Source organism: Neovison vison, chromosome 10, assembly GCF_020171115.1.
Source record: "Neovison vison isolate M4711 chromosome 10, ASM_NN_V1, whole genome shotgun sequence".
Classification (NCBI taxonomy): Eukaryota; Metazoa; Chordata; class Mammalia; order Carnivora; family Mustelidae; genus Neogale; species Neogale vison.
In genome coordinates this window covers 38,763,974-38,789,869 of record NC_058100.1, presented here as the reverse complement: position 1 = coordinate 38,789,869, position 25,896 = coordinate 38,763,974, and the positions used below count along the sequence as shown (strand labels likewise).

The 25,896-nt window shown below is 45.6% G+C and overlaps 1 protein-coding gene across 1 annotated transcript in view; it reads left to right on the top strand.

The window, feature by feature from the left end:
* PLD5 (phospholipase D family member 5) overlaps positions 1-25,896 on the top strand; it is a 390,515-nt gene that overhangs the window by 139,897 nt on the left and 224,722 nt on the right. Inside the window, exon 2 of the mRNA XM_044267027.1 lies at positions 5,404-5,540. Within this exon, the coding sequence (XP_044122962.1) occupies positions 5,404-5,540 (137 nt within the window). The remainder of the gene's footprint in view (positions 1-5,403; positions 5,541-25,896) is intronic.

Sequence of the window (25,896 nt, the reverse complement as noted above, 5' to 3'; positions counted from 1 at the left end):
TTTCTGGGAACATGTCTAGGAACTCAAGCTAGGAACGCATTTAGAATCATAAGAAAGTTCTAAAGGCCCAAGAATGCCCTGTCTCCACAGGTTAGAACCAAATGTTCAACATTCATTTCCTCACTAATGGGCCATGTGGGTATTGGTTAACTAAAAACTAATAATAAAACTAATAAAATAATCATAGCAAAAATTAAGTAGAAAATGAAGTCAAGAAACGAAAACCAGAAAAGGAAAAAGTTTGGATCTATAGACTAGGTCTAGAGATTTCAGTTTCAGAGACCTAAGTTAAATCCCTGGGCTGTCTCCAACTGTTTGGGTCACGTTGGACAGTAACCCAATGTCTTTGAGTCCTAATTTTGATGTCTTTCACATGGAGAATAACCATACTAGAACTTCCAGCTCTATAGGTATTAAAAGCTGCACACAGGGGCGCCTGGGTGACTCAGTGGGTTAAGCCTCTGCCTTCATCTCGGGTCATGATCTCAGGGTCCTGGGATGGAGCCCCGCATCAGGCTCTCTGCTCAGCAGGGAGCCTACTTCCCCCTCGCTGCCTGCCTCTCTGCCTATTTGTGATCTCTCTCTGTCAACTAAATAAATCTTTAAAAAAAGCTGCACACATAAAAATGGTTATTTTGAAGACTTTGCCTTGATTTTGTTAAAAAATATTGTCATGGTAAATAAATGAAAAATAATATGAATAATTTTAATTTATCGTTAATCTTTGCAAATGTATATTTTATCCTGAGGCACATAGGTGTAGATTCCTTCTAAGAGTATATCAAATGGTATAAAAGCTCAGGTTGGAATAGATAGTACTTCCAAGTTTCAAATTTAATACTCTACCATTTAGAGGTCATATACCTCTTTTTCGGTATTAAGGTGAAATTTATTTGATAAGGATATGTTATTTAACTATTTTTGGCATTAGCATAATGGGATTTATTTCTTGACCAAGCAAGCAATTCTTTTCAAAACTCTTTCAGTACACACTCCTATGAAAAGTACAGACTGGGGACACCTGGGTGACTCAGTGGGTTAAGCCACTGCCTTCAGCTCAGGTCATGATCCCAGCGTCCTGGGATCGAGTCCCACATCGGGCTCCTTGCTTGGCAGGGAGCCTGCTTCTCCTTCTGCCTCTACCTGCCACTCTGTCTGCCTGTGCTGACTCTTGCTCCTCTCTCTCTGACAAATAAATAAATAAAATCTTTAAAAAAAAAACAAAAGAAAGAAAAGTACAGACTGATCCTGGATAATAGCATTCCAAGTTTTGTTTTCTTTTAATTGGTTGAGCTCATTAGTGGAATGGAGGTTGTAATCATGTTAATGGGTTCTCCTTAAAACTTTCCGTAGTTTGATTCTATTCAATAAAAACAGAAGAGTATGTTTCAAATTGATTCCTGAATGATCTGAAATGATCTGTTAAGGATTTGAAAATGAGTAAGTGTCTTGGTAGCCTGGAATCTGGTCTCATTTGTGAGGCTCTTAGACTGTCCTTTGCAAGGAATCGTTCATTTTTGATGAGGTGGAAAAGAAAGGAAAGTAGTGGTCTGACCTTGTAATTTTCTAGTACATTCTTTCAAGGAGACATTTTAAAAATGAATATCAGAGTCTGCATTTCTCTTCTTTCATGAATTAAAATGAAATTAACTAGGTCAGTTCATATTAATAGAATAAGATAATATAGAATTAAATGAATAGACATTAATAGAAATTTGTGAGGGTTACTACATCAAAGTACTTCCAGTAGCACACAAATTAACTAGAGCTCTTACTGACTGTTTCATTGTAAAATTCAGAATAAAGGGAAACAGATCAACATTGTTGTGGATGAAGTATTTAGTATTCATTAGGATTTTTTCATTAAGTACCCACTAATGTACCTGACACGATATATTTATGCTGCTCTCTTCAGGATTCTTTCTGAGATAATGTTTAATTATATCATCCTAGGTTAAAGTCTCTTCTGGACTAGATTAATGTGTTACGATTGCATTGTTTTAAACCTCTCTAAAAGCTTTTTGTTCATTTCTGTTTATAACATATAGGGACATAAAGGTAAAATGATAAAAATGTTTAATTATTTTTGGTGTTGTTAAACGAGTGGCTTTTTAAAAAAAAAATTCTTGGACTAAAGGAGATGGCGACATAGCCACACAATGGAATGTGATGCAACAATGTGAAACTCTGCTTTAGAAGAATATTTAATGACCTTAAAGCATAATCAAGTGCAAAAAGCGGAATGCAAAATTATATATAGCATGACACCAACATCTTTAGATTGTTAGATCTGTAGACACAGTACATGGGAAGGAACGAGAACAAAATACTAATGGCGGTTTGGTCTGTGTGGGATCCGGAGTGATTTATTTCCTTTTTTTGTATTATGTAGTTTTTTTTTTTAAATAGTTGATAGCAAACAGTTTCTGATTATACAAGCAATGAATATTAGTAAAATAAATAAAAAGTAAAGGGCAAAAAGAAACCCATTCAAAATTTAAAAAATATTTAAAATAATTTCCTTCCGAGCCCCCACACTGAATGTATTTATCACGTTGCCTTTATTGGAACTAAGGGAAGGCGCCTGGGTGGTTTGGTCAGTTGAGCATCTCATCTTGATTTCAGCTCAGGTCATGATCTCAGGTTCCTGGGATGGAGCTCCTTGTTGGGCTCTGTGCTCAGTGGGGAGTCTGCTCCAGATTCTCTCTTCCTCTCCTGCTTCACCCCCCCACCCCTGCTTCTGTACTCTCTCTCTCTCAAATAAATAAATAAATCTTTTTTAAAAAATGAACTAAAAGAGGTACGTTTGAAGATCAACATGTATTAAGCAGGATTTCAGGGGCACCTGGATGGCTCAGGTGGTCGAGCATCTGATTCTTGATTTCTGCTTGGGTCATGGTCTCAGGGTCCTGTGATGGAGCCCTGTGCTGGGCTTCACGCTCAGGGCTGAGTCTGCTTGGGATGTTCTCTGCCTGTCTCACATTTCCCTTTTCTCTTTCTTATATCTCCCTCTCCTACTCTGCCTATGTCTCTATCACTCTGCTTCTCTCTTACATGTATGGTTTTTATTGTCTGTTTTTCTTTTATTCTTTTTCTTTTTTTTTAAGAGCAGGAGAAAGGTGGGGGAGGGGCAGAGAGAGATTGGGAGAGAAGCAGGGAGACTCTCAAGCAGACGCTACGCCCAGCGCAGAGCCCGACTCGTGTCTCCATCTCACAACACTGAGATCAGGACCTGAGCCAAAATCAGGAGTCAGATGCTTAACCCACTGAGCCACCCTGATGTCCCTGTATGTTTTTTATTTTTTCATATCTTTACTTTGTTTCTCCCGAATATTTGAGACAGCTTCTAGCGGGCACATGTACTACAACAGCAAACACCCATCCCGTTCTGTCTGTTCAGATACTGTTCTAAGAACTTCACATACAGTATCTCATGTAACTTAATCATCAGTCATTACCCCCTAAGGCTGTCACTATTATTATTTCATGATTGTCCTCTCCATCTGACAGACAAGGGATCTGAAGCACAAAGACTAAATAACTTGCCCGAGGGCATAGTTAGGGGAGGAATCCAAGTGCTCTGGCCCCCAAAGTCTGTGCCCTCAACCAGTTTGCTATGCTGCTTCTGAAAAATAAAATTAATGAGGATGATGGAAAATAAAGGGGCAGGAAGAATGCACAGACTATTCTGTGGAGTTGGATGGAGTCGGTAAACGCAGCTCTGGGTTCTCCTGGGGCTCGGGTAGAGCAGGAACAAGGAGAGGCCACAGGATTCACAGTCACAGAAATGGCGGAGGCAAGCGAATGCTCTGGAAGGCCACATCTGATTCTCCAAGAACTTTCCCATCACCCTGCCTGCTCAGAAGTGTGCCCTCAGGATGTTCCTTTCATTCATTCGCTTTGTTTACACGGTCATTATTTCTTGGGCACCTTCTCTCTGTTGGGCCTGTGCTGGTTGCTCGGGATGAGAAGAGTAAAACGTGTGCATGTCTTAAAGATCCCGGGGGCCTGGGACAATGAACAGCGGTTGTGGCTCGCTTGGGCTTCCCCCCACTTCCTCCCCAGGTGTGAAGTAAGCAAAGTGGGCAGTGAGGTCAGGAAGGGACTCAGAGCAAGCTTCTCTTGGGAGGGGACCGCGGAGGGAAGTCAGAAGAGAAAGCCTCCAGAAGGAGCCACGCATCTGAGCAGACAGCGTCTGGTCACAGGGCGTCTTCATTCTTTCTCTAGAATCTCTCATCCGAGCCTGTCCCTGGACAAACTGGACCCTGAGCTTGGGCAGGTTCTTCCATTCTTTGGAGATCATGCGGCTGCGGGATAAAGGGCAGGGGGGTGGCAGGAGAAGCAAAGCCAGCTGGTTTCAACAAAGCTAGTGTGTGTGTGCGTGTGTGTGCACGCATATGGGAGTACGTGTACACACGTGTGTGTCTCATCACTAAGGGAATTTCTCCTGGCTGTCTGACCAGTGGTCACCCTTTCGCCTCGTGCAACTAATCCCCAAAAGCTTCGGCAACACTTTTAAAAATTAAAAGTAAAATTGAAGTTTGTTCTTTCTCTTCTTTGAGCCATCTATTTTTTTTTTAAGATTTTATTTATTTATTTGACACAGAGAGATCACAAGTAGGCAGAGAGGCAGGATGGGGGGAGCAGGCCCCCACTGAGCAGAGAGCCTGATGTGGGGCTCGATCCCCAGGACCTGGGATCATGACCTGAGCTTGAAGGCAGAGGCTTACCCCACTGAGCCACCCAAGTGCCCTCAGCTTCTGTTTCTAAGTGAAAATCGTATCAAAAGTGTGAATGTTGGTTATGGCTGTGTTCAGTGTTTCAAAATGAGCCATCTCAGTTCCATGACCCAAGATGCCGGCATCTGATGGATCTAATTTCTGATCCAAGTTGGGAACACATCCTCACCTGCCGGGATCCTCTCTCCTGAAGCCATCATACGAAAGACCCTAGAGCAAGACAAGGTGGGAGAAGCTAGAGGCTGCAGAGTTTAAGGGCACAGACTTTGCATAGGGTATGAAAGGTGGTGACAATAACAGACAGAGAATCATTATTGTGCCACTTTTCATTTTTAATTTGCACTCATGAACCTCAGACTGCGCTTGGTAGAAGATCTTGTAGAAGATTTCCAGATCTCCTGGACTGCTTTTGATGAGAAAGAGGGAAAGCGAACTGGTTCAGAAATCTCGACATGGCACTTGAATTATTTGGCAAGTTCTGACCTACTGAGTGGGGGGTTGAAGGCTGTGTCGAGGAATGAGCGTCAAGATTTCCCTCCGAGGGCAGCCTTCGCTGGCAGCAATGCAAGTGACCCTTTCCCAGAGGTTTTGAAAATCTATTCAATCCCGAGTTTCCAGAATGAAAGCTACTTCTCACTTCTCTTTTCCTTCTTTTTCTTGACAGTCCCAGCAGAAGTGTATCGTGATCTTCGCCCTGGTGTGCTGCTTTGCCATTCTCGTGGCATTAATATTTTCTGCCGTGGACATCATGGGAGAGGACGAGGATGGGCTCTCAGAAAAAAATTGTCAAAATAAATGTCGGTAAGAGGTAACAAACAAAACTTCTCTTTTAGGGGGCGGGCAGAAAAGCAAAGAGAGCTCTGGACAGTAGAGAGAAACGTATCCTAAGTACATGGGTGTGCCTGTTGCTTTTTAGACCAGGGGACTGAACACGAGTAACAGTTTCATTCAGTGAGTTCTTTGCAACTTGGGCATATCCTGTACAGAGGGCTGGTGGACAGGGTGAAATTTTGTACAGTTGACATTTCTGGAGACCCCTCTCTGTGGAGGAGGTTTTGGTTCGTTCCATGATGAGCCTGGCAAAAACGAGTGCCCCAGATGGACAGAGGACACGGCGCTAGTTGTCACATCAAGTGGATGTTAGAAAAGCACACATCTCATGAAAAATTCCAACTCCAGACTCGTGATGAAATAAGTCAGGATGTCTATGGGAAGCCACGCACGTCCTCTGTCTCAATGTTGCACATAGGTTTATTAATCTAGAAATGGATTACATTATATTTACGTATTATGTCTCTTCCTTTACCTTAAATAACATTTCCTTGGGGATATTCCTAACTGGCTAGGTCACTGCGACATGGTTTTATCCCCATAAATCTCCTTATCTCTTCCATGAACTACATTTTTAAAAAAAATTTTCATTTTTTCAGGTCATGGGAAGGGTAGGCAAGCACCAAGGCAGGGGGCAGATAGATAAGAAGTCTATTTTTAATAGATGTTCCTGCAGAGCTGAAGTCAGGACACACAACCACAAGAGTTCTTACGAGTTAGAGCTTACAATGCGTTTTCTTGTAGTTTTTCCCTGGGGCAGGGTTTAGCCTAAGTGCCCCTCTTTTCCAGCTTCAGATCAACAGTAACGTGGTAATGTGTATGCAGGTTTTTATCTTGGAGACTTTTTGCTGTGAGGGCTGAGTGTGGGGCACCAGAAAAGGTCTGGAAAAGGCCATGGACGTATAGGCTACTCGCCGGACAACAGTGTTAGACACAGAGCGAAGGATACGAGAGAGAAATTAGCACATGTCTTAGATTTCTTCTAACATGTTTGAAAGGGGTCCCTGCGTATAATTACTTCCCAGACCGAATTACTGTTTTGGGATAATCAGGAAGGCGATAGAACAACGGCAGATTGCCACCGGCTTCGTCCTGGACACTCCTGCGTCAGTACTTTCTGAGAACCCTGGACACGACAGATGGAAACATCTGTGGACAGGGCACCGGTGACTCACCTTCTTCTGTGGATTGGCTCAGCCCCTTCTCACCTCATCCGTGACAAGGTCCGCTGAGTACTTGATGTGAAAATCCCAGCCCCTAGAAAGCAACTTTACAAAGTCAGACTGGAACAACTTCTGTAAGACGAAATCCACAGGACCTTTTCCTCACATTAGCAGGTATCCAAAGGTTTCAGCAACAACAAAGAGGGAGACTTAGAACTAACTATTCCTCTTTTCACTTGCGAGAAGCTATAATTTAATCCAGTGTTTACTTTCAGCTCATACAGCTGGAATCTGCGTCTCCTTTCTTCATCTTGATCAGTCATTGAATCCCAGTGACTCAACAGTGCTTCTCCCTTGATCCGGAACGGGTTCTTCCCCTTACCCACCATTCCCTGGCTGCCTTTCCCCTGTAGAGTTGGGAGTCACTGTCTGGTTACTGGTTACTAGTTACTGGTATCTGGTTATTACCCCTCCATGCAACCGTGTTTTCTAGAACCAGCAGCCCCTCCTCCCTCTGCCCTGTGTGTGTCTTCTTGCGTTCTCAGCCGCGCCATGGGAACTGCCCGTTGGTCTACCACCCCTAACCCCATCGCGAAGAGCTTTCGCTTTGTCTCTTCTTTCCAGTGCACAGGACGGTAGGGGGTGATGGCCGATGGCCATGCCTTACGCCCCGTCCAGCCCAAGTCTCCAGTCCGGTAGCCACTGCCCCACCCTCTGCTCACGGTAGTTCCTATTTTAATTTGATGGAACTTGACTCCGTTGTCCACTCACACCGTATTTTAGGTGACATCACCTGCTAATTCCTGGACTCTTTCCCACCTTGTCTTGTCCCTGGCTGACGACCCCGGGCTGTCAGCACCATCCCTGCCCTCCTGCTACCACGGGTCCTTCCCGGCGCTGGCCCGACTCTTCCGACTGCCTCAAGTCAGTCATTTCACGTCCATTTCACTGTTGTGTTTCCAAGTAACCCGGATGCGGTGACCACCACAGACTTTGAAATCAGAAAGGTCTGGATTCAGATCTGCACGATACTGCTTACTGACTCTGTAAATAGGGACAAGGTATTCATTTCATTATTTCATTCCCTGCCTGTCTGCGGAGCAGGGCGGCACACAAGGACAAGCCCCAGGACGGTCAGTGAGGAGACAGTTGAGGCAGCGGCGCACAGGGGCAGTGGCAGAGAACTCTTGGGGGCGTCGTCTGGCATGGGAAAAAGAGGGACCTTGGTTGGCCTTGGCCTCCACTCCCCCCAATGGGTCATAAAGGCTATTTTAGTTTTGTTTCTCTTGAAAGTGGTAGATGGAAAGAAATGTGTCTCATGGGGCTTTATTGGTAAGTTGCACACCCCATAAGAATGCGGCAGGAAACTCATAACAAGCGATGGGTCATGACAGACCCGCTCCCCGTCCCTTCCCGAGTGTCTGAACCCCCCCTTCTCCCTTCACAACCAACTTCCCGTTCCTCCTATGTCCTCACTTACCCCGAATCTGCTTTCTCCTGGCTGTGCTCTTGGGCTCTGGGGAAGGAGACGAAGACAAGGACGGAACAGAAACTGTTCGTTCGGGGCTGGCTCTGGCAAAGCAGGCAGGTGGGGAAGCCCCACCACAGGCAGAGGCCCCGGAGAGCTTTCTAGTGGGAAAGGGGGAGCCTTCAGGTGTGTCCCGACGGGGGCTGTGGCCGGGGGGAAGCTGGAGGCGGCCAGCTTCTGGAACCGAGGTATTCTCTCTCCTTGATTAAGGGGTGCGTGTTTGGCTTTCTCTCCTTGGTCCCGAGTTGGAAGTGGGATCAAAAATTGGGGAAGCTGGTAGTTCTTAATCAAGTCATGGCCATTTGGGGCACAAGGTGACAGGGTTACAGAAGTTACTGTGTGGCGGCTTGGGTGTTACTGGAAATAGCCTGCCTTACCACGGGCTGGCTTCCTGGGCTGGTTATTGTGGATGGGAGGCTGGTGTCTTGGTCAGGCGGCCGCAGCTGCTGGGGCCGAGGCTAGTTGTTATGGACAGTCTGGCCACGGTCCATTTGCATATCTAACCTCCCAGCTTCCTGAACCTCTTCCTACAGCAGCCCCTTTTGTTTTCATTTTCTTCTTCTCCATCTGCGAGAGCCAGTGTGTTAGAGGTCGCTAGAGGCCAGTGTGCATGAGGTCCATGAGGCTGGCTGCAGGATCCTAAAGCCTTCCCTGGCCTCCTTGGATCTCTTGCCTCGACCACACTGCCGGTTCTGAGGCTGGTTGACTCCTGGGTCCGCCTTCCTTGTCCTCAGGGCTCCAGTCCCTTAACAACCTGAAGAGGAGAGGGAGTTGCACTGTGCTTTAGTCCTGGGTCCCCCCAGCCATCCCCCAGGGGTGCCCCTGGTGAGAGAAGCTTCCAGCAGCAAGCGTCTCAACTTAGCCCCTCTGCACGAAAGCCCACCTCTGCCTCTCCTGACCTCCTCTTCACCCTGGCGCTGAGCTCCCCAGACTCTAGCCCAGAGCAGCACTAACGGGATCACATGATGCTTACCTTCCAAGTACCATTTACTTCCCCACAAGAGTTTCCTCTTTATGCTTTTCTCCTTCTGGCATCGTTATCCCGAAGAACGCTGCCCGCTCCCTGCAACCTTTGCTGAGATCTTGCTGCTTCGGAATTAAATCCCTCTGTGCCTGCTGCTCTCCTCACTCCTGAAAAGCTGAGAGTCTCAGGGCCTTCCCTTCTCCCTGTTTTGACAGCCCCTCCCCGAAATCTCATTCACTGGCTGGGGGAGGGGGACAGTGGAGAGGTGGGTGTGTCAGCCTTTCCTAAATCCACCTCTGGAAAGGCCAGGTTTGACCTGCGCAGGTCCACAGACGTGCGCCTTTTTTTCGATAAATACGGTACAGTCCTGTAAATGCATTTTCTCCTCCCAATGACTTTCTTAATAACATTTTCTTTTCTCTGGCTGCCTTTATTGTAAGGATACCGTGAATATTATGTGGAACATACAGAATATGTGTTCCTCGACTGTTGACGTTTTCAGCAAGGCTTCTGCTCCTCAGCAGCCGAGTAGTTAAGTTTTGGGGGAGTGAGGGTTAAAAGTGGTATTGGGGAACTTTGACTGCACGGCCCGGTACCCCTAGCCCCCACATTGTTCAAGGTCATGTGTGCATCACTTTAATTCATCTTAACTCTACTAACTAGCTGAGATGCCTTTCTAGCCTCTGCTGGGTTACTACTCGGAATCCTATTGCCCACTCAGTGTTTCCCAAACTTTTATGTCTTTCTGGAGAAAAAAAAAAGTATCCCCCTGTGAATTTATTTATTTATTTATTTGATATTTGTATTATATTTATGTTAAATTTATTTATATTTTTCCTGGCATCATGTTTTATTTTCCCCTTTTTGTTATTTGGCTGCTAAAATACTGTACCAGTGGTAGGGTAGTGATGCTCTCGATGGTCATAATTTCCCACATGAATCGGTGAATTAACAACTGCTCTCTTCTTCCCAAATGCCTTTTAACTGACCTTATTACACCAGGAGACCAGATCTTTGACCTCAGTAAGTGACTTTGACCTATTTCTTTGCCTTCTTGTACCGGATTTCAGAGTAGTTTCCATCACTTTCCCATGTGTTTAATTTGCTGATTCAGTCTCCGTAAATATCGACCTCCATGTCACATGTCACTTGACTTACAGAAGGGGGTGAAGGACAAATTTGCTAGTTTTGGCTGGAAAACTGTGCCTCCGTGAGCTCCAGGGCATCACTATGTAGTCAAGTGTGGCTTCGCGTGCGCTGGAGATCGCATCCGTCCTGTGGCTTGGCTGCTTTGTGATTCCAGTCATCATTTCACACCACGATGTGAAGAGGTCGGGGCACGGTTGGTTTCGCACACATTGCATCCCCAGGGACTAGTGGGGATGCTGGCACTTCCGTCCCAGGGATGTCACCCGTGGAACACCTGCTCACTTGTGAATGGCCAGCCTCTCAGGTGAGAGGCGAGGCCTCCACTTTGTAATTCGTATCTCTCTCATCTCTCATCCCTTACTGTAGGTCAGAGAACACCATTACACACTTACTGGAAGACCACCCCTCTCTGATAAATGCCCAAAGAACCGGTCCCCACCCTCGTCCTCCTGCACCTCAGGCCCAGTAGCTATAAACAATATGGCAGCCAATTTCTGCAAACGATCATTAAACAAGCTACAGAAACATAAAATTGGGGGCAGGTCAGCAGCAGCTTCTGATCTGTCCACGGACACTTGCCACCTGACCTGTCACAGCAGTTATGACAGTCGCTGCCCCTGGACCTCCTCAGGCTTGCCCCTGTCCTCTTGACTCAACCCCATGTCTGTGTGGCTCCTGTCCTGGTGGGGCTCACTCTCGCCCACGAGTCTGCATATCCCTTTTAGCTCATTATGCCTACTTGGCCCAAAGCTGGAGAGAATATACCAACAATGGCTCTGTACATGATGCCCACTGTCCTGAGCCCAGGGAGTTTCTTTCATTCTGAAGTGGAGAGACTTGAGTCTGCACGGAATGGGACCCAGGAAAGATTTGAGCCTGGGTAAGCAATGTATGAATTACCATAGTGGTTCCCGAGTAGAGAGGGGCCTAGACACTGTAGGAAGTACAGCGAGAGCCAGACCCCCTTGGTAATTTCCCACCCCTCAATATGTACCCTTCACATCTGCTTTCTAATTTTTAGATTCCTCTATTAAAAGCTGTCTTCTAGGGGCTCCTGGGTGGGTTGGTCACTCAGTTAAGTGTCCAACTCTTGATTTCCGCGCAGGTCACGCTCTCAGGGTCATGAGATCGAGCCCTGCATCGGGCTCCTTGCTGGGCTTTTGATCCTGCTTGGGATTCTCTCTTTCCCTCCCCCTCTGCCCCTCCCCTGCTCATGCTCAAACTCTCTCTCTCAAAAAAGGTTGACTCCTCTATAATTTTCATATAGTTTGTTTTATGGATTTCTTCTTCTAATCCATTATTTTCTTATTTGAAATATTAAACAGCATCTAGGGATGCCTGGGTGGCTCAGGTGGTTAAGCCTCTGAGTTCGACTCAGATCATGATCTCAGGATCCTGGCATCGAGTCCTGCATTGGGCTCCCTGCTCAGCGGGGAGTCTGCTTCTCCCTCTCCCTCTGCCTACAGCTCCTCTGGCTTGGGCTCTCTCTGTGTCAAATAAATCAATAAAACTTTAATAAATAATAAATAAATCAAATTTAATAATAATAAATAAAAAATAAATCTTTAAAAAATAAAATAATAAACAACATCTATAGATATATCTGTATTAATGACCGAGTTGCAGCTCCCATGTAGGGCACCCATAATTTAGTCTATCGATAGGTAAAATTTCTAGAAAACAGCATTGAGAGGCCACTGTGCCATGACAATCACCTCCTAATGTCTTGTCCTTTCTCTTTGAGTATCATGACCTTAGAGCTATCTTCGGAGACTCAGTTTGCCCCAGTGGACTTTATTCATTGTTTTCCCTTTTAATGCCCAAATTGTCACTACTTGACCAGGGGGAGCTTTTTGTTTTTTAACACTATTCCAGACATCTCTGAGAACAGCCTTGCTTTCTGGCACCAAAAAGCTGTTCTGGCCCTGTTTCGAATTTTCTTGCTCTGGGACATGGTGTTATCTACTCTCCATTGAGCTCTGGTTCCTTTTCATGAAGAATTCTATTAAAAACAGAATCTAAGTTCTAGGGTGTCATTAGATTGTCCCATAGGGGTGTTGGTGGTAGATAAGATGACACCAGAGGAAAGATTCTTTAAATTATCTTTATGAGTGAGTAATGCCCCTCCTCCTTTCCCTCTTTTCATATGATAGATACGAGAACATGGACCATGGGGTCAAATTACCAGGGTTCGAGTCTGGCTTTACCATGTAGGAGATTTGCAGTCTTGAACAAGTTTCTTGATTTTACAGTACCACTTTTTTTCATCTGTACAATAAAGACAAGTCTTACTTGAAAGGCTTCTGGAAGGTCTAAATATGTTAATGCAAGTGCTTTTCATATAATAGCATCTGTTATATCATAAATGCTCAGTAAATGTTGGCTGTTAGCCTTTTTGTGAAGGGTCATGAGTTCATGCAGGTGTTTACAACCCCTTTAAAGTTTCACCGTATTTTGCTCCAAAGTAAGGAAGACTTAATACCCATTTTCCATTCCCTTTTTAAGCTACACATTTTTCCCTTTATATATATTAATTTTAATCTGCCATGCTTTACAGTGACAAACCCAACCATGTTTTAAAATTAGGGTATTTTCTAGTTATAATGGCCAAAATTAAGACAGGAAACAACAAATGATGGAGAGGATGTGGAGAAAGGGGAACCCTCTTACATTGTTGGTGGGAATGCAAGTTGGTGCAGCCACTTTGGAAAACAGTGTGGAGATTCCTCAAGAAATTAAAAATAGAGCTTCCCTATGACCCTGAAATTGCATGACTGGGTATTTACCCCAAAGATACAGATGTAGTGAAAAGAAGGGCCATCTGTACCCAATGTTAATAGCGGCAATGGCCACAGTCGCCAAACTGTGGAAGGAGCTGAGATGCCCTTCAGCAGACGAATGGATAGAAGATGTGGTCCATATACAGTATGGAGTATTATGCCTCCATCAGAAAGGATGAACACCCAACTTTTGTATCAGCTTGGACGGGACTGGAGGACATTATGCTGAGTGAAATAAGCCAAGCAGGGAGAGTCAATAATCATACGGTTTCACTTGTGGAGCATCAGGAATAACACGGAGGACATAGGGAGATGGAGAGGAGAAGGGAGTTGAGGGAATTCAGAGGGGGAGACAAACCATGAGAGACTGTCCAAAACTGAGGGTTTTGGAGGGGAAGGAGGTAGGTGGTGGGTGAGCCTGGTGGTGGGTATTGAGGAGGGCACAGATCACATGGAGCACTGGGTGTGGTGCATAAACAATGAATCTTGGAACACTGGAAAAATAAAGTAAAATTTTTTAAAAAATTTTAAAAAAATTAGTGTGTTGTTCCCAAGTTTTGAAAGGTCCATTTGGTTTTTGACTAAAGTCTTTGAACACTTTTCTGACTAAAGAGGAAGAGAGACTTTAATCTGCACCTGCATCCAAAAGAAACACCAAAGAATTGAAAAACCTGGAGCACTCAGTCCCTTGGACAGATTTCCAATGTACCAACCCAGCAAAGATGGCGAAAGGTAGAAGAAACTGGCAGAACTGGCTCTAGAGATTTTCTTTTACATCCTTCCCCAGTTTGTCCATATGAACACAAAATGAATCTAGTTCCTTTATGATTTTCTTGATGTGTTCTTTTTATAGCACTGGTATCCATTTCTTATGGAATCTTTTTTTTAAAAAAAGATTTATTTACTCATTTGGGAGAGAGAGAGAAAGAGTGTGCATGCAAGCAGGGGGAGGGGCAGAGGAAGAGGGAGTGTCCCCAAGCAGACCCCCTGCTAAGTGGGGAGCCCGATGTGGGGCTTGATCTCACAACCCTGAGATCATGACCTGGACCAAAATCAAGAGTCAGATGCTTAACTGACTGAGCCACCCAGGTGCCCCTTTCTCACCGAATCTTGCTGGATCTGAAGAAAGAGAGAAGATGGCTCTCTGCATAGCCCACTCTGTTAGACAGAAGTGAGCATGTCCCCCATTTCTGGTTGGCTCCGTCTTGTCCACTTCCAGTTCTGCACTCCTCTCTCTCTCCTGCAGCCCCAGCCTGCCTTCTCCTGAGTCTGCGATCAGAGGTCATTCCAGGGGAAGATGGCGCCCGCCTGGTAGGACTCCGTGACCTGTCTTTCCAGCTCAGACCCCAAGTGTCTTCACTCGTCCTTCCCGCTTCCCATTTTTCCTCAGGAAGAGGTTTCCTCTTACCCTCTCTAGGCAGACCTCTCTGTCTCTGCACATAGTCCCTGTGGAAATAAATGAAGACTAATGAGAAAAGCAAAAGCTGTTTGTTTGGAGCTTCTGGTTCACAAGAGTGTCAGCCACTGTCACTTGCATTCAGAAGTTCAGAGTCAGGCAGAGGAATGGGGGAGTGTTGTAGTGCAGTGGGGAAGGCTTCAGGTGTGCCCTGAAGTGGAGGGGGAAGGGGAAACGGGGTGGGGCTAACTCAAAGCAGGGCATCCTATGTGATTGGGTGGGGAGGCCTGCTTGGCTCTCCCCAGTTGGTCGTCAGTTGGAGGCAAAAAATTAGGGAAGCTGTCCCATTATTAATCAAGTCCTACCATCTTGATGTTGGAAGTTATTGTTTGGTGGCCTGGGCTGTGACTGGAGATAGTGGCCTGCCTTTCTGCGGGTCTGACTTAACAGCAGACTGGCTTCCCTGGCTGCTTGCCGAGGTGAGATGTTGGCATCTTGGTCAGTTTGCTGCCGGTTGTGGGTCAGAGTCCAAATTTCTAGATAGATGGTCTGGCCTTTGCCCATTTGTATATTCAATCTCTCATATCCTTTGTACTGCCCGTTTCCATAGCCGGGCAGTATGTAATTGGGTTATTCAAATCTTCTTTCTCTTCTCCCACTCTCCACTCGGGCACTTTCTAACCCATTCCCGTGATTTCACCCCCAACTCTTGTCAAGTGATGCCCAAATCCCTAGCTCGGGCCATGGTTTCTTTCTTTTCTCATCGTGTACCCACTGGCCCAGCTCTTTCTACCAATTCAGTGTTAGTGTAGAGCGCCTGGAACCTGCTTTGTCTTGGTGAGGCGCTCATCACATGCTGCTTTCTTTCTGCGTTGAGCTTCTACTCAGTCAGAGCAGGGCAACACGTTCTCCCAGGGGCCCGGGCAAAGGTACCCCACCAGCTTTGATTTCTCACTCCTTATGCCCACTTTCCAAAACTCATGGTTTTGGTATCCTAGACCATTTCATTTCTGTAATGGTGGCTTGGGCCTTCTGTTGGTGTTACCAGCACTTCTGTCTCTCCATTGACTCTTCCACAAGATCAAAACCCCCCTGAGAACCGGGGATCCCATTTGTTTTTCTCTTTTGCATCTTAGTGGCTCATATAAGTAAAAAATGCAGAAGTAATACTGTTCATTGAGATAGTATGCATTATCTAGATTAATTTCTTATCCCTCCATGGTGGAATTCTCTTGGGGGGAGTAACTAAGGATTATGAAAGGAGTGGTTGAGGTTTACACATTACATACCTAAAGACATCATACGGAAATGAGTTAGAAGAAGAAACCCAGAGAGTGGCTAAATATAAATAGAATAATCTGACACATAATTTTTTTCCCACTAGCATTGAACAACTTTTTATAATAATTGGGAATGGAAGATAAATGCTTATAAATGAAGGAAAATAGAAGTTCTCAGCCTTTTAAATACAGATAGTTTTATTCTTCTGAACTCTACTCTCTTTTTTTTTTTTTAAAGATTTTATTTATTTATTTGACAGAGAGAGATTACAAGTAGGCAGAGAGGCAGGCAGAGAGAGGTGGGGGGAAACGGGCTCTCTGCTCAGCAGGGATGTGGGACTCGATCCCAGGACCCTGAGATCATGACCCGAGCCGAAGGCAGCGGCTTAACCCACTGAGCCACCCAGGCGCCCCTGAACTCTACTCTCATGTGAAATAGCACATAGTAACATCTTGGTTTCACCACTGAGTCAAATTAAAAGGCAAATTTCCTGAATCTTGAGAGAACTGATTGCCCAGCACCCTGAAAGTGCCATTTACGTGCCCGTACCTAAAATCTCAAAGATTATTTTTAAAATAATCTTTTATCTTTAGCATCTAATGTTTAAAGGAAGACACTTGAGAGTGTGATACTTGCTGATGGTCTATAATTACCACTTGGGGAAGAAGCCAAAACTAATTATTTCAAGGTTTTAATTATAATGAAGCTTAATATATGATTAATGATGTTGACATTTCCTGTTGCCAGGTTTGTTCTCCAAGAAGACTATTTGAATGTGATATATATTTTTCAAAAAGTTCACTGAACCTTTGCAGGCACAGCCATATTTGATAATTATGAATAATAGCCTTGGGGACAGAAAGCACAGCTGATTTTCCCACAGGTAGCCGTGGATAGCCCACCCCTTACCGAGGCAAGAGAAACACTGACCCAGACAGTGGGGAGAACAATAAAGAGAAAACCTAGGTAGAGTTGCTTGGCGGATATTTGTGTATTTTGCTGATGGACCTATAGCTGGAAATCAGAACCTTCTGTTAGACAAATTGCCTGAAAAGTCTGTTTAAGGATTCACTGGAACCCAGCTTCCAAAGCTGTAGAACTTTTGGTATTTAGGACAGCTTGCCGATTGGGAATGCAGTGTTTGAGAACGGGTTCATGTTTCAGAGGAAAGCCCTAGAAGGGTGAGCCTGGAAGACACGGCTGCAGGCAGTACGAGGTTGTGCAACGAAGTTTTGAGTCTGAAGCTGGTTTTCAGATTTGACTCCCGCTTGGTGTGGCGATCCGTGTGGAGACTGAACTTCGGCTCCGAGGACTGGGGTCGCCCCATTCCTGTGCCGTCCAGAGCCAGTCACCTCAGGGGAGCTCCCAATGTCTCTTTTTAAAACTGACAACTCTCCCTCCGTGCTGTCGTCAGGTCCGTCGCTGCTCGTGTCATCCACTTCTTTTCTGAGTCACACTCACAGAGATGGAGAGCATCCGGGGCCGGAAATGTCATTTTTTAAATATAAATATGTATATATATCACCGCCTTGTGAGTTTTTGCTTTTACTAAAATAGAAATTGTAGTTTTTGAAGGCATTGCAAGCCATGGGGAGATTCTGGAGCCCCGGCCCTCGCCAGGCAGTAGAGGTCAAGGGTGCAGTGTCCGTGTGATACCCACGCGCACGCTTTTGGCTTGGCGTCCCGGACACCTGGTTGTGCGTCTCGGCTCAGTCACCCGAGGGGCCAGCTCGTTCCCTTCGCCTTCACCTGCTTCACCTGTAAAATGGTGGTGGCAATAATGGTACACACTCCACAGTGGAGTTTTACACAAAATAAATGAATTAAAATCGGTGGCTCTTTTGACCGGAAGGGAGAGACCTCCACGCGCTGGAGATCCCGTCCCTTTAGTTTCATCTGCAAAGCTCATGCACTTAGATCTCCCTCAGTCACCGTTGCTTCTTTTCTTGCACCCATATTTCCAAGCGATTCCATCAGATCCTTGCCTCTTTAAACAACTGTTTATGCAGTTGAAAAACTGATATATACAGATGAACAAAGAAATATGCAAATGCAGAGTCTTAGAGTGAAATCATCTCCCACTGCAGACCCTGGGTCTCCTTGCCCAAGGACAAACCGCTAACACATTTTTGTGTGTCCTCCCAGAAATAGGATTTTATGGATGCATGTGTGTATATGTGTATGAATTTGTATATATATGTATGAGTAATGTCTCTGTCTACATATCTGTCCCCATTTTCCCAACAGATGACAGCATATGCACATGGCTTTGCATCCTGCTTTTGTACCTCAAACAATTTTTTTTTCTGGACGTCTTTACCTATTAAAATACATGGCTCTGGGGTGCCTGGCTGGCTCAATCTGCAGAGTGTGCAGTTCTTGACCTTGGGGTTGTGAGTTCAAGCCCCACATCGGGTGTAGAGATTGCTGAAATGAATAAATGTAAGGAAAAAGTGGGTAGATCGATGGCTGCGTAATGCTTATTGCATAGATGTAATATAATTTCTCAGTCCTTTATTGATTTGAAAGACATTTATCATCTTCGGGGGTTTTACTGTTATTGGAACAGAAAATGCCAGTGGCTGTGCTTATATATATGCACTTAGGCATATGTGGGACCATACTCAAAATTCCCAGAAACGGAATTGCTAGGTCAAAAGGTAAACGTATTTTTAATTCAGATAAATAGAACAAACTGTATTCTAGGGGTTCTGTGTCAATAAGATGTAATCCTACTTGGTTTCTCTAATACTTGAAAACTACAATACTACTTGATTGCAAATTATCAAATCTCTTATCTTTGCCAGTTTGATAAAGGCAAAAAGTGGTATTTTATTTTATTTTTTTTTTATTTATTTGACAGATATCATAAGTAGGCAGAGAGACAGGCAGAGAGAGAGAGGAGAAAGCAGGCTCCCTGCTGAGCAGAGAGCCCAATGCGGGGCTCGATCCCAGGACCCTGAGATCATGACCTGAGCCGAAGGCAGAGGCTTAACCCACTGAGCCACCCAGGTGCCCCGGTGGTATTTTATTTTTTAAGAAAATCATGGGTAGGGTTGAAAATCTTAAGCCACGTTTATGAACCGTATCTACTTCCTCATCTGTGACTTGGCTGCTCATGTCCTTTGTGTAACAGAGCGGGGACAGTACGGCTTGGTAGAAGAGCCAGTAAAACGTAGCAAAATATCCGAGACCAGTACGATACTCCTCAGTGAGAGTAATAGTAACACAGTAAATGATGCCACATGCAGCTGATCTGTTTTAGCAGAGCTGTAATGAGATTTTTGAGCCTTTCTTCTCCATCAGTTTAGAAATACCAGGTTGTAGGAGATGGTCACAGGTAATTACTGTGTTTTACGGAGCACTGAAATGGGTCACTTGTGCCTTTAGAAGGTGAACTTCCACTGTGATCTCTTCGCCTCAGTAACTGTGACATTTCCTGTGTGAGATGAGCCTAGCTTGTCCCATACTGTACATGAAGTACTTTATTCGGAACACTCTTAGAGATATTGCAGGCTGGGCTATTTTGTTATCTAGCTTTTATGCAAATGCTTTTTTAAAAAAGATTCTTACTTATTTATGTATTTATTTGAAAGAGAGGGAGAGTGCATGCTCTAGTGTGGGGAGGAACGGGGGAGAGAGTCAAGCAGAGTCGAGGGCCGATCCCAGGACCCTGAGATCACAACCGAGCTGAAATCGAGTCCGACGCTTAAGCGACTGAGCCACCCAGGCGCCCTGCAAATGCTTTCTTGTCTTTAACATTCTGTTCTCAGTGATGCTATTTACCGGTGGGGGTGGGCAGAGTGAGCTGTTAACCATTTCATCAGCTCATCACGTGACCCTGGTCGGTAGTTCTTCTCACATGCGGAGTCCAGAGCTGGACTTCAGGAGGTGGTGGGCTGTGACCCGTCCCAGGTGACCACTTTTCGGATATTATGTGGCTTTATTGTGGCAGCTGTCTCTTCCCGTGTGCCTGTAATACACCAGCTACTCTGAAGGCTATCTAATATCATCTCATTGATTCTTCCAATAAAGCAGATGTTATTGTCCTTATTTTGCAGATGAAATGCTCGGTTCAGATTATGAAATCATCTACTCACATAGTAAGAGTCACTCTGAGCTCAAATTCAGAGGTGTCTGACCTTTTCCTTATTTTGATGCTCTGAGTTCCCAACCAAGGGCTACTACGAGGCTACAAGCAAGGACTGCCCACCAACGTGCGGGAGCCGTGCCGGGACGGTGGTGTGCGTTGTTGGTCAGCACATACCTCCATGGTAAGGGTGAAGAATGTCACCCGCTGAGTTTCTGCAACCCACACCCGGCTCTCGGCCTCTGTGTCCATTCTTGGCCCTTGTTTTTACCCTACAGCTCGAGTACCTTCCATCGCAAGACTCGGCTGTTGATGCATACCCCCCGCCTTTCATTTCATTTCTGGCACCCGCTGGGATTGGTTGGAAAAGTTCAGGTTAAGATTCCAGTTGACTAAGTGTCTTATGCCCCAGAAATGAGTCCTGGGAACGTGTGGGTCCTGCGTCATCGTGCCCGCCTCAGAGAGCTTGCCCACCTGAAGCCGTGTCCCAGTGCATGGCTCAAGCTTCTCTTGGGACCTCCTGCCGAGAAGCTCTCCCGAGCCAGACCCTGGTCCACTCCTGTCCACTTCATCCCACATGGGCCTCAGCAGGCTTCCCCAGGACCCACCACAGATCGCACAGAGAAGCAGCACTTTTCAGGGGACACACGGCTGACTGTCGGAACTTCCCCACTGATTTCAGTCCTCCAAAAAAGAAAAAAAATATCTCCCTGTGTTCTGCAAGGCTTTAAGACTTAAACACTTGCACTGCATTTTTTAGCCCAAAGTTTATCTGAAGTATTATTTTGTGTCAGGAGATTGTTTTTCTGCACGAAGTAGAGACTGACCGGCTTTAAACCGGAGAAGGTTGCTCTGTTTTGTTCTCAGGTCTCCAGGCTGCTGTGTCTGGACATTCTCTTCTTTCCCAACTTCCACCCTATGTTGTGGTCAGTCCAGAGGTCTGCCTGGGCCCACCTGCCCATCATTTCCTCTCCTGGGCACATCCTGCCTTCTGTCTCTTCCTTTCGTGTCTCCTTGATGCTGCCATGCCTGAAGGAGGTCTTCCCTGGCCACCCAGGTCCCAGTGAGTTGCCGTTCTGCATGTTGCTGCAGCGGCCAGAGCTGACCACCCTGAGCGTACTTGTAATCTCCCGGTAGACACCAAGTATTCATTTTCCACTCATTTAACCAATATCCAGGGGAAGGCTGGTTTCACAAAATTGGCATCTTGAAGTCACTGAAAATTCTCCTTAGATAAGTGAACTATAAGCACTTCTAAGTCTAACTCAGTCCATAGTGTTGAGCTGAGCCTTTATAAAGGGTTTGTGAATTTAGTTTTATATTTTTAAAAAAAGGGGAGATCAGTTAGGAGCCACAGCTAAGAGGGAGAGTCCCCGCCCCTCCCGCCGCCCACCTCATTTGAAGACAGAGTGTTCTAGAGTCCGGAAGGATTACACCAGATGCCGTGGATTGAGTTTGGCCTTTGGTTCAAAATGGAGAATTAATGCAAATGGCATCAAAGGATATTTTAAGAATCTAAGACACTTTGGACTTCTGTGTAAATCACTCTAGCCTGGAGATATGACAGTAAAGGTTAATTATGTTGTGTAGCTACTGTGTCTGTTTTCAGGTTCAGGCATTAATAATTATGGTATTAGAGATCTCGGGTTTTATTCTGCCTTGGCAGTAAGGGGATATTAAAATGGCCCCTTTACAAAGTACTGTTGGTTTGGCCACCCTAACCACAGTTGAGTTAGGATAAGACAGTTGAGTTAGGATAAGACATCTTATGTGTGTGCTTTAGTATTTTTTTTCTGATTGACCCTATTACCAATTTGGTAAAGAAGGGAGAGGTGAGCGCGCCTGGGTGGCTCAGTCTTTAGGTATCAGCCTTTGGCTCAGGTCATGGTCCCAGTGTCCTGGGATCGAGTCTCACTTTGGGCTCCCTGCTCAGCGGGAAGCCTGCTTCTCCCTCTCCCGCTCCCCCTGTTTGTGTTCCCTCTCTCACTGTCTGTAATAAATAAATGAAATCTTTCAAAAGAAGAAGGAGGAGGAGGAGGAAGAGAAGGGAGAGGTGACATTTGTCCTTTATATACATGATCACTAAATTTTCATTGAACATTTAGTCTCAAGGATGTCGTGGGGTATCCATTTGGTGAGGCTGGCAAACCCGCTCCTTAATCGCTACACATTTATGCGTCTCTCGACGGTGAGCTTGTAGAGCGAGGGAGCTCTGATGAATGCTCACGGGTCTGGCAGTGGGCGCGGTGCTGTGTGTCCCAGAAGCCCAAGGGCGGATGATGGAGAGGGTGAGGGAGAGCAGCTGGCGTTATCCGGCCCAGTGCCTCTGCCAGAGGGTTCAAGTAAGTGTTAATTCTTAGAGAAGAGGAGAAATGGAAGAAAAAGAAGAAGAAAAGCAATGTTCTGGTATAGCAAAAGGGGAGCTAGGCCAGGGAAATAAAAGCTTTTGGTCTCCACAGAACTCTGGGTAAACTTGGGAAATCCACTCGACTCTTTTGGGTTTCTATTTTCCCATCTGTAAAATGGAGCGATCATCTAACCCGAACGCCAAGATCCTTGGTTCCGTGCGGCAGGAGGGTGGAGTGCGAGAGGGGGAGGCAGGGGCTGAGACGAGCACCCTAGTCTCAAGGCCAGCGGCGCCCCAGGCAGGAACTGGGCTTCACTGTGGAAACTGGCAGGATGCGATTTGCATATCGTGGGAAAATAATCATCCGTGCCATGAGCCAAGCAGGTCTTCAAGCATAATCTTAGCGGCCTGCCGGAGAATCCCCGGGTGCTTGTTAAAGGGCACAGTCCTGGGTTCGAATCTAACCCTGTACACTGAGAATTTCTGTGGGTTTGGCTTAGGAACCTGCATTAAAAAAAAAAAAAAGTCCTCTTAAAATTGAAGCAGCTGCAAGTTGGGGAACTATGGGCACTGTGATGGGGGGATGGGCAGCGAGTGGAGAGGGAGTGGCAGGGAACCCAGAAGAGCACGGGTTTGGGGTCTGATGAACATTCAGTCTCAGCTCGGTCACTTGGGAGCTGACTCATCTGAGCCAAGTTCCTTAGCATCTCTGAGGCCAAGGTTTTCGTTCTATAAACGGGCTTAAAAGTGGTACCTGAATTGGGATGTCTGGGTGACTCAGTCTGCCTCCGGCCCAGGCCATGATCCCAGGGTCCTGAGATCAAACCCCACATCGGGCTCCCTGCTCTTGCTTCTCCCTCTCCCTTTGCCCCTCCCCCTGCTTGTGCGCTCTCTCAAATAAATAAAATCTTAAAAAAAAAAAAAAGTGGTACCTGTCTCATTGGGTCTCAGTTAGGGTTAATTGAGATAACTTACGTCAAACCCTAATGTGTTTGGAAGCGTTTAGGAATCACCCCAAGAAGTCACTCAGGCTTTGTCCTCCCTCAGATTCCGGCATGGGCTTTGAAGGATTCAAGAAACTCCCCCACAGGATTTTGGTTAGGGACCAGTAGGAATCACACAGAATCTGTTCCGTCCCCTTCCTCTGAGGTAGTTCCAGTGAACGTATAAAATAATAATTTAATACTAAATACTAAATAATAAATATAATAATAAAACTTCCAAGAATTTTATAAGAGAGACTATCCAGGACCTGCAAGAATTTTCTAAACGTTCTTCAGTCTGTCATTTACACGGCTTGTGTGCCCAGACGTGGCAGGCGGACGCAGCTCTGTTTTGAACAAGGTGGCATCTGTGGTCATCTCAGCGGAGGTGTCCAGAAGCTGATGCTCACTCATCGACAGGGGTGTCAGGAAGAAGTCTGGGGTGGTGGTAAAGAGTGGGGGTAAGCGGTGGCTGAAAAGGGCATGATCCCCCTGGGATGGGGTAGAACATAAAAAGATAAAAAAAGAGCCCTCATGACTCACCCCCATGTCAACACCAAGTTTCAAGGGTTTTCAGAAAACACAGTCAAGCAAGCAGGATTGGAAAGAAATGAGAGCAAGAAGAGAAACCGGAGAGGGTTTTATTTTAGAAGCACAGGGAAGAAAGACGGATGCCACAGAGAAATCTAGTAAGACGGGAAGTTTGGTTAAAGCAGGCCTTGTGGCTTACCCGTCAGTGGTGGGCACTCAAGACCCGCTTGTCGGTCGCCTGGTGGCTTATTGGGTAGAAACGTTCACGTCCTTGGGCTTCTGCTCGCACCTCAAGTACGCCGTGAAGTCCCAGAGGCAGAAACTGGTTTCTTACTGTTCTCGAGTGGGAAGCATACCACCAGCACCTCTTCTGGGGATGTGTTTTATACAAAGAGTTGCTATTGGTTATCTAGAGAAGTCTGTGTCCTCTGGAAAATTAAAATGATAGTTTTTATTTATTTTTTAACATTTTATCTATTTGAGAGACAGAGAATGAGAGACAGAGAGCACTAGAAGGGGGAGAGTCAGAGGAAGCAGCAGACTCCCTGCTGGGCAGGGGGCTCAGTGCAGGACTCGGTGCCAGGACTCCGGGATCATGACCTGAGCTGAAGGCAGATGCTCAACAGACTGAGCCTCCCAGGGACCCAAAATGATAGTTTTTAGTACAAAACAACACGCACTCCCAGTGGTTTCCTCTTGAGTTCACTATTCATGATTCCATCTTTATGCCTGAATAGAATTTTTTGTATGAGGGAAGGCATTCTTCAGAGCTTGGCCCAAGAACATTTTGGGATGGAGGAAGGTTGACATCCCCAGTGTGCTGAACTGCACACAGCAGTTGATTGTAGTTATGGTGCACGTGAAATGCATTGCTTTGCACTTTTAAGGATGATGGTCCTTTTGCCTCCTATTAAATTTGAAATGTGTAGCTTTGGCGATAACATTTTCAAGGAACCAACATATTTGAAATGTCCTGCCTTGGGTTTTATTATTCTGCGTTAACTCCGTTAAAAACTACTAACAAACATGGAGAGATTGTTAGAACACCGTGTTGTTGAATGTAGACACCAGGAAGTGCAGCTTATTATATTTCTTTTTTTTTTTTTTGAAGATTTTATTTATTTATTTGAGAGACAGAGATCACAAGTAGGCAGAGGCAGGCAGAGAGAGAGGAGGAAGCAGGCTCCCTGCCGAGCGAGCAGAGAGCTCGATGCGGGGCTCGATCCCAGGACCCTAAGACCATGCCCTGAGCTGAAGGCAGAGGCCACCCAGGCACCCCAGCTCATATTTCAAGTGCGAAACAAGAGATACTAAGAAATCTAATTTATATTGTGAAAAGATAGTTCAATTCATTCACCCTCAAATTACCTATCGATCAAATGAGCTATGGGCAGCCATTTTTAAGAATCTTGTATAAAAGGTGGAGAGAGAGATCTAATCCAAAAGAGATTTAAATAGTGCAGCATTTCAAGCACAGAATGGGCAGTACTTTTCAGTTATTTTTTTTTACCAAGCTGGGAGATGAGGAAGCTGCCACCATTCAGTTAATGTGGGTGTATGTCAAGAACTTTAAAGAAGTAGTATCTTTCTTGCTTTGATTAGGCTAAGTCACGTAAACTAGCCACACATGATCAGGGCGTAGCTGCCCAGCCAGGAATCCATCCCAGCCCTTAGGACTCCACATCACCCCATGCCTCCAGCCAAGGGAAGAAAGATTTTGAGGAACCACACTCTTCTCTTTAGTTCGCAAATAATAGTGTTGACTTTGGGAAACTAGTAGTTCTTTCTAGGAAACATGTTTTAAGAAGCAAGGCATGAATAGTATAAGTAATTTGATTTTTAAAAAACATCTTATTTTTTTATTTGACACAGAGACAGAGAGTGGGCACAAGCAGAGGGAGCAACAGAGGAAGAAAGAGAAGCAGGCTCCCCGCTGAGCAGGGCACTCAATGCTGGATTTGATCCCAGGACCCTGGGACTGTGACCTGAGCCGAAGGCAGGCGCTTAACCAACTGAGTTACCCGGGTGCCCTGGGAATTAGATTTCTGATCCGAGATGCTGTATGACTGTAACAGAGTTAAGACTCTGGCTTATAACTGGCCCTCCAGGTATTT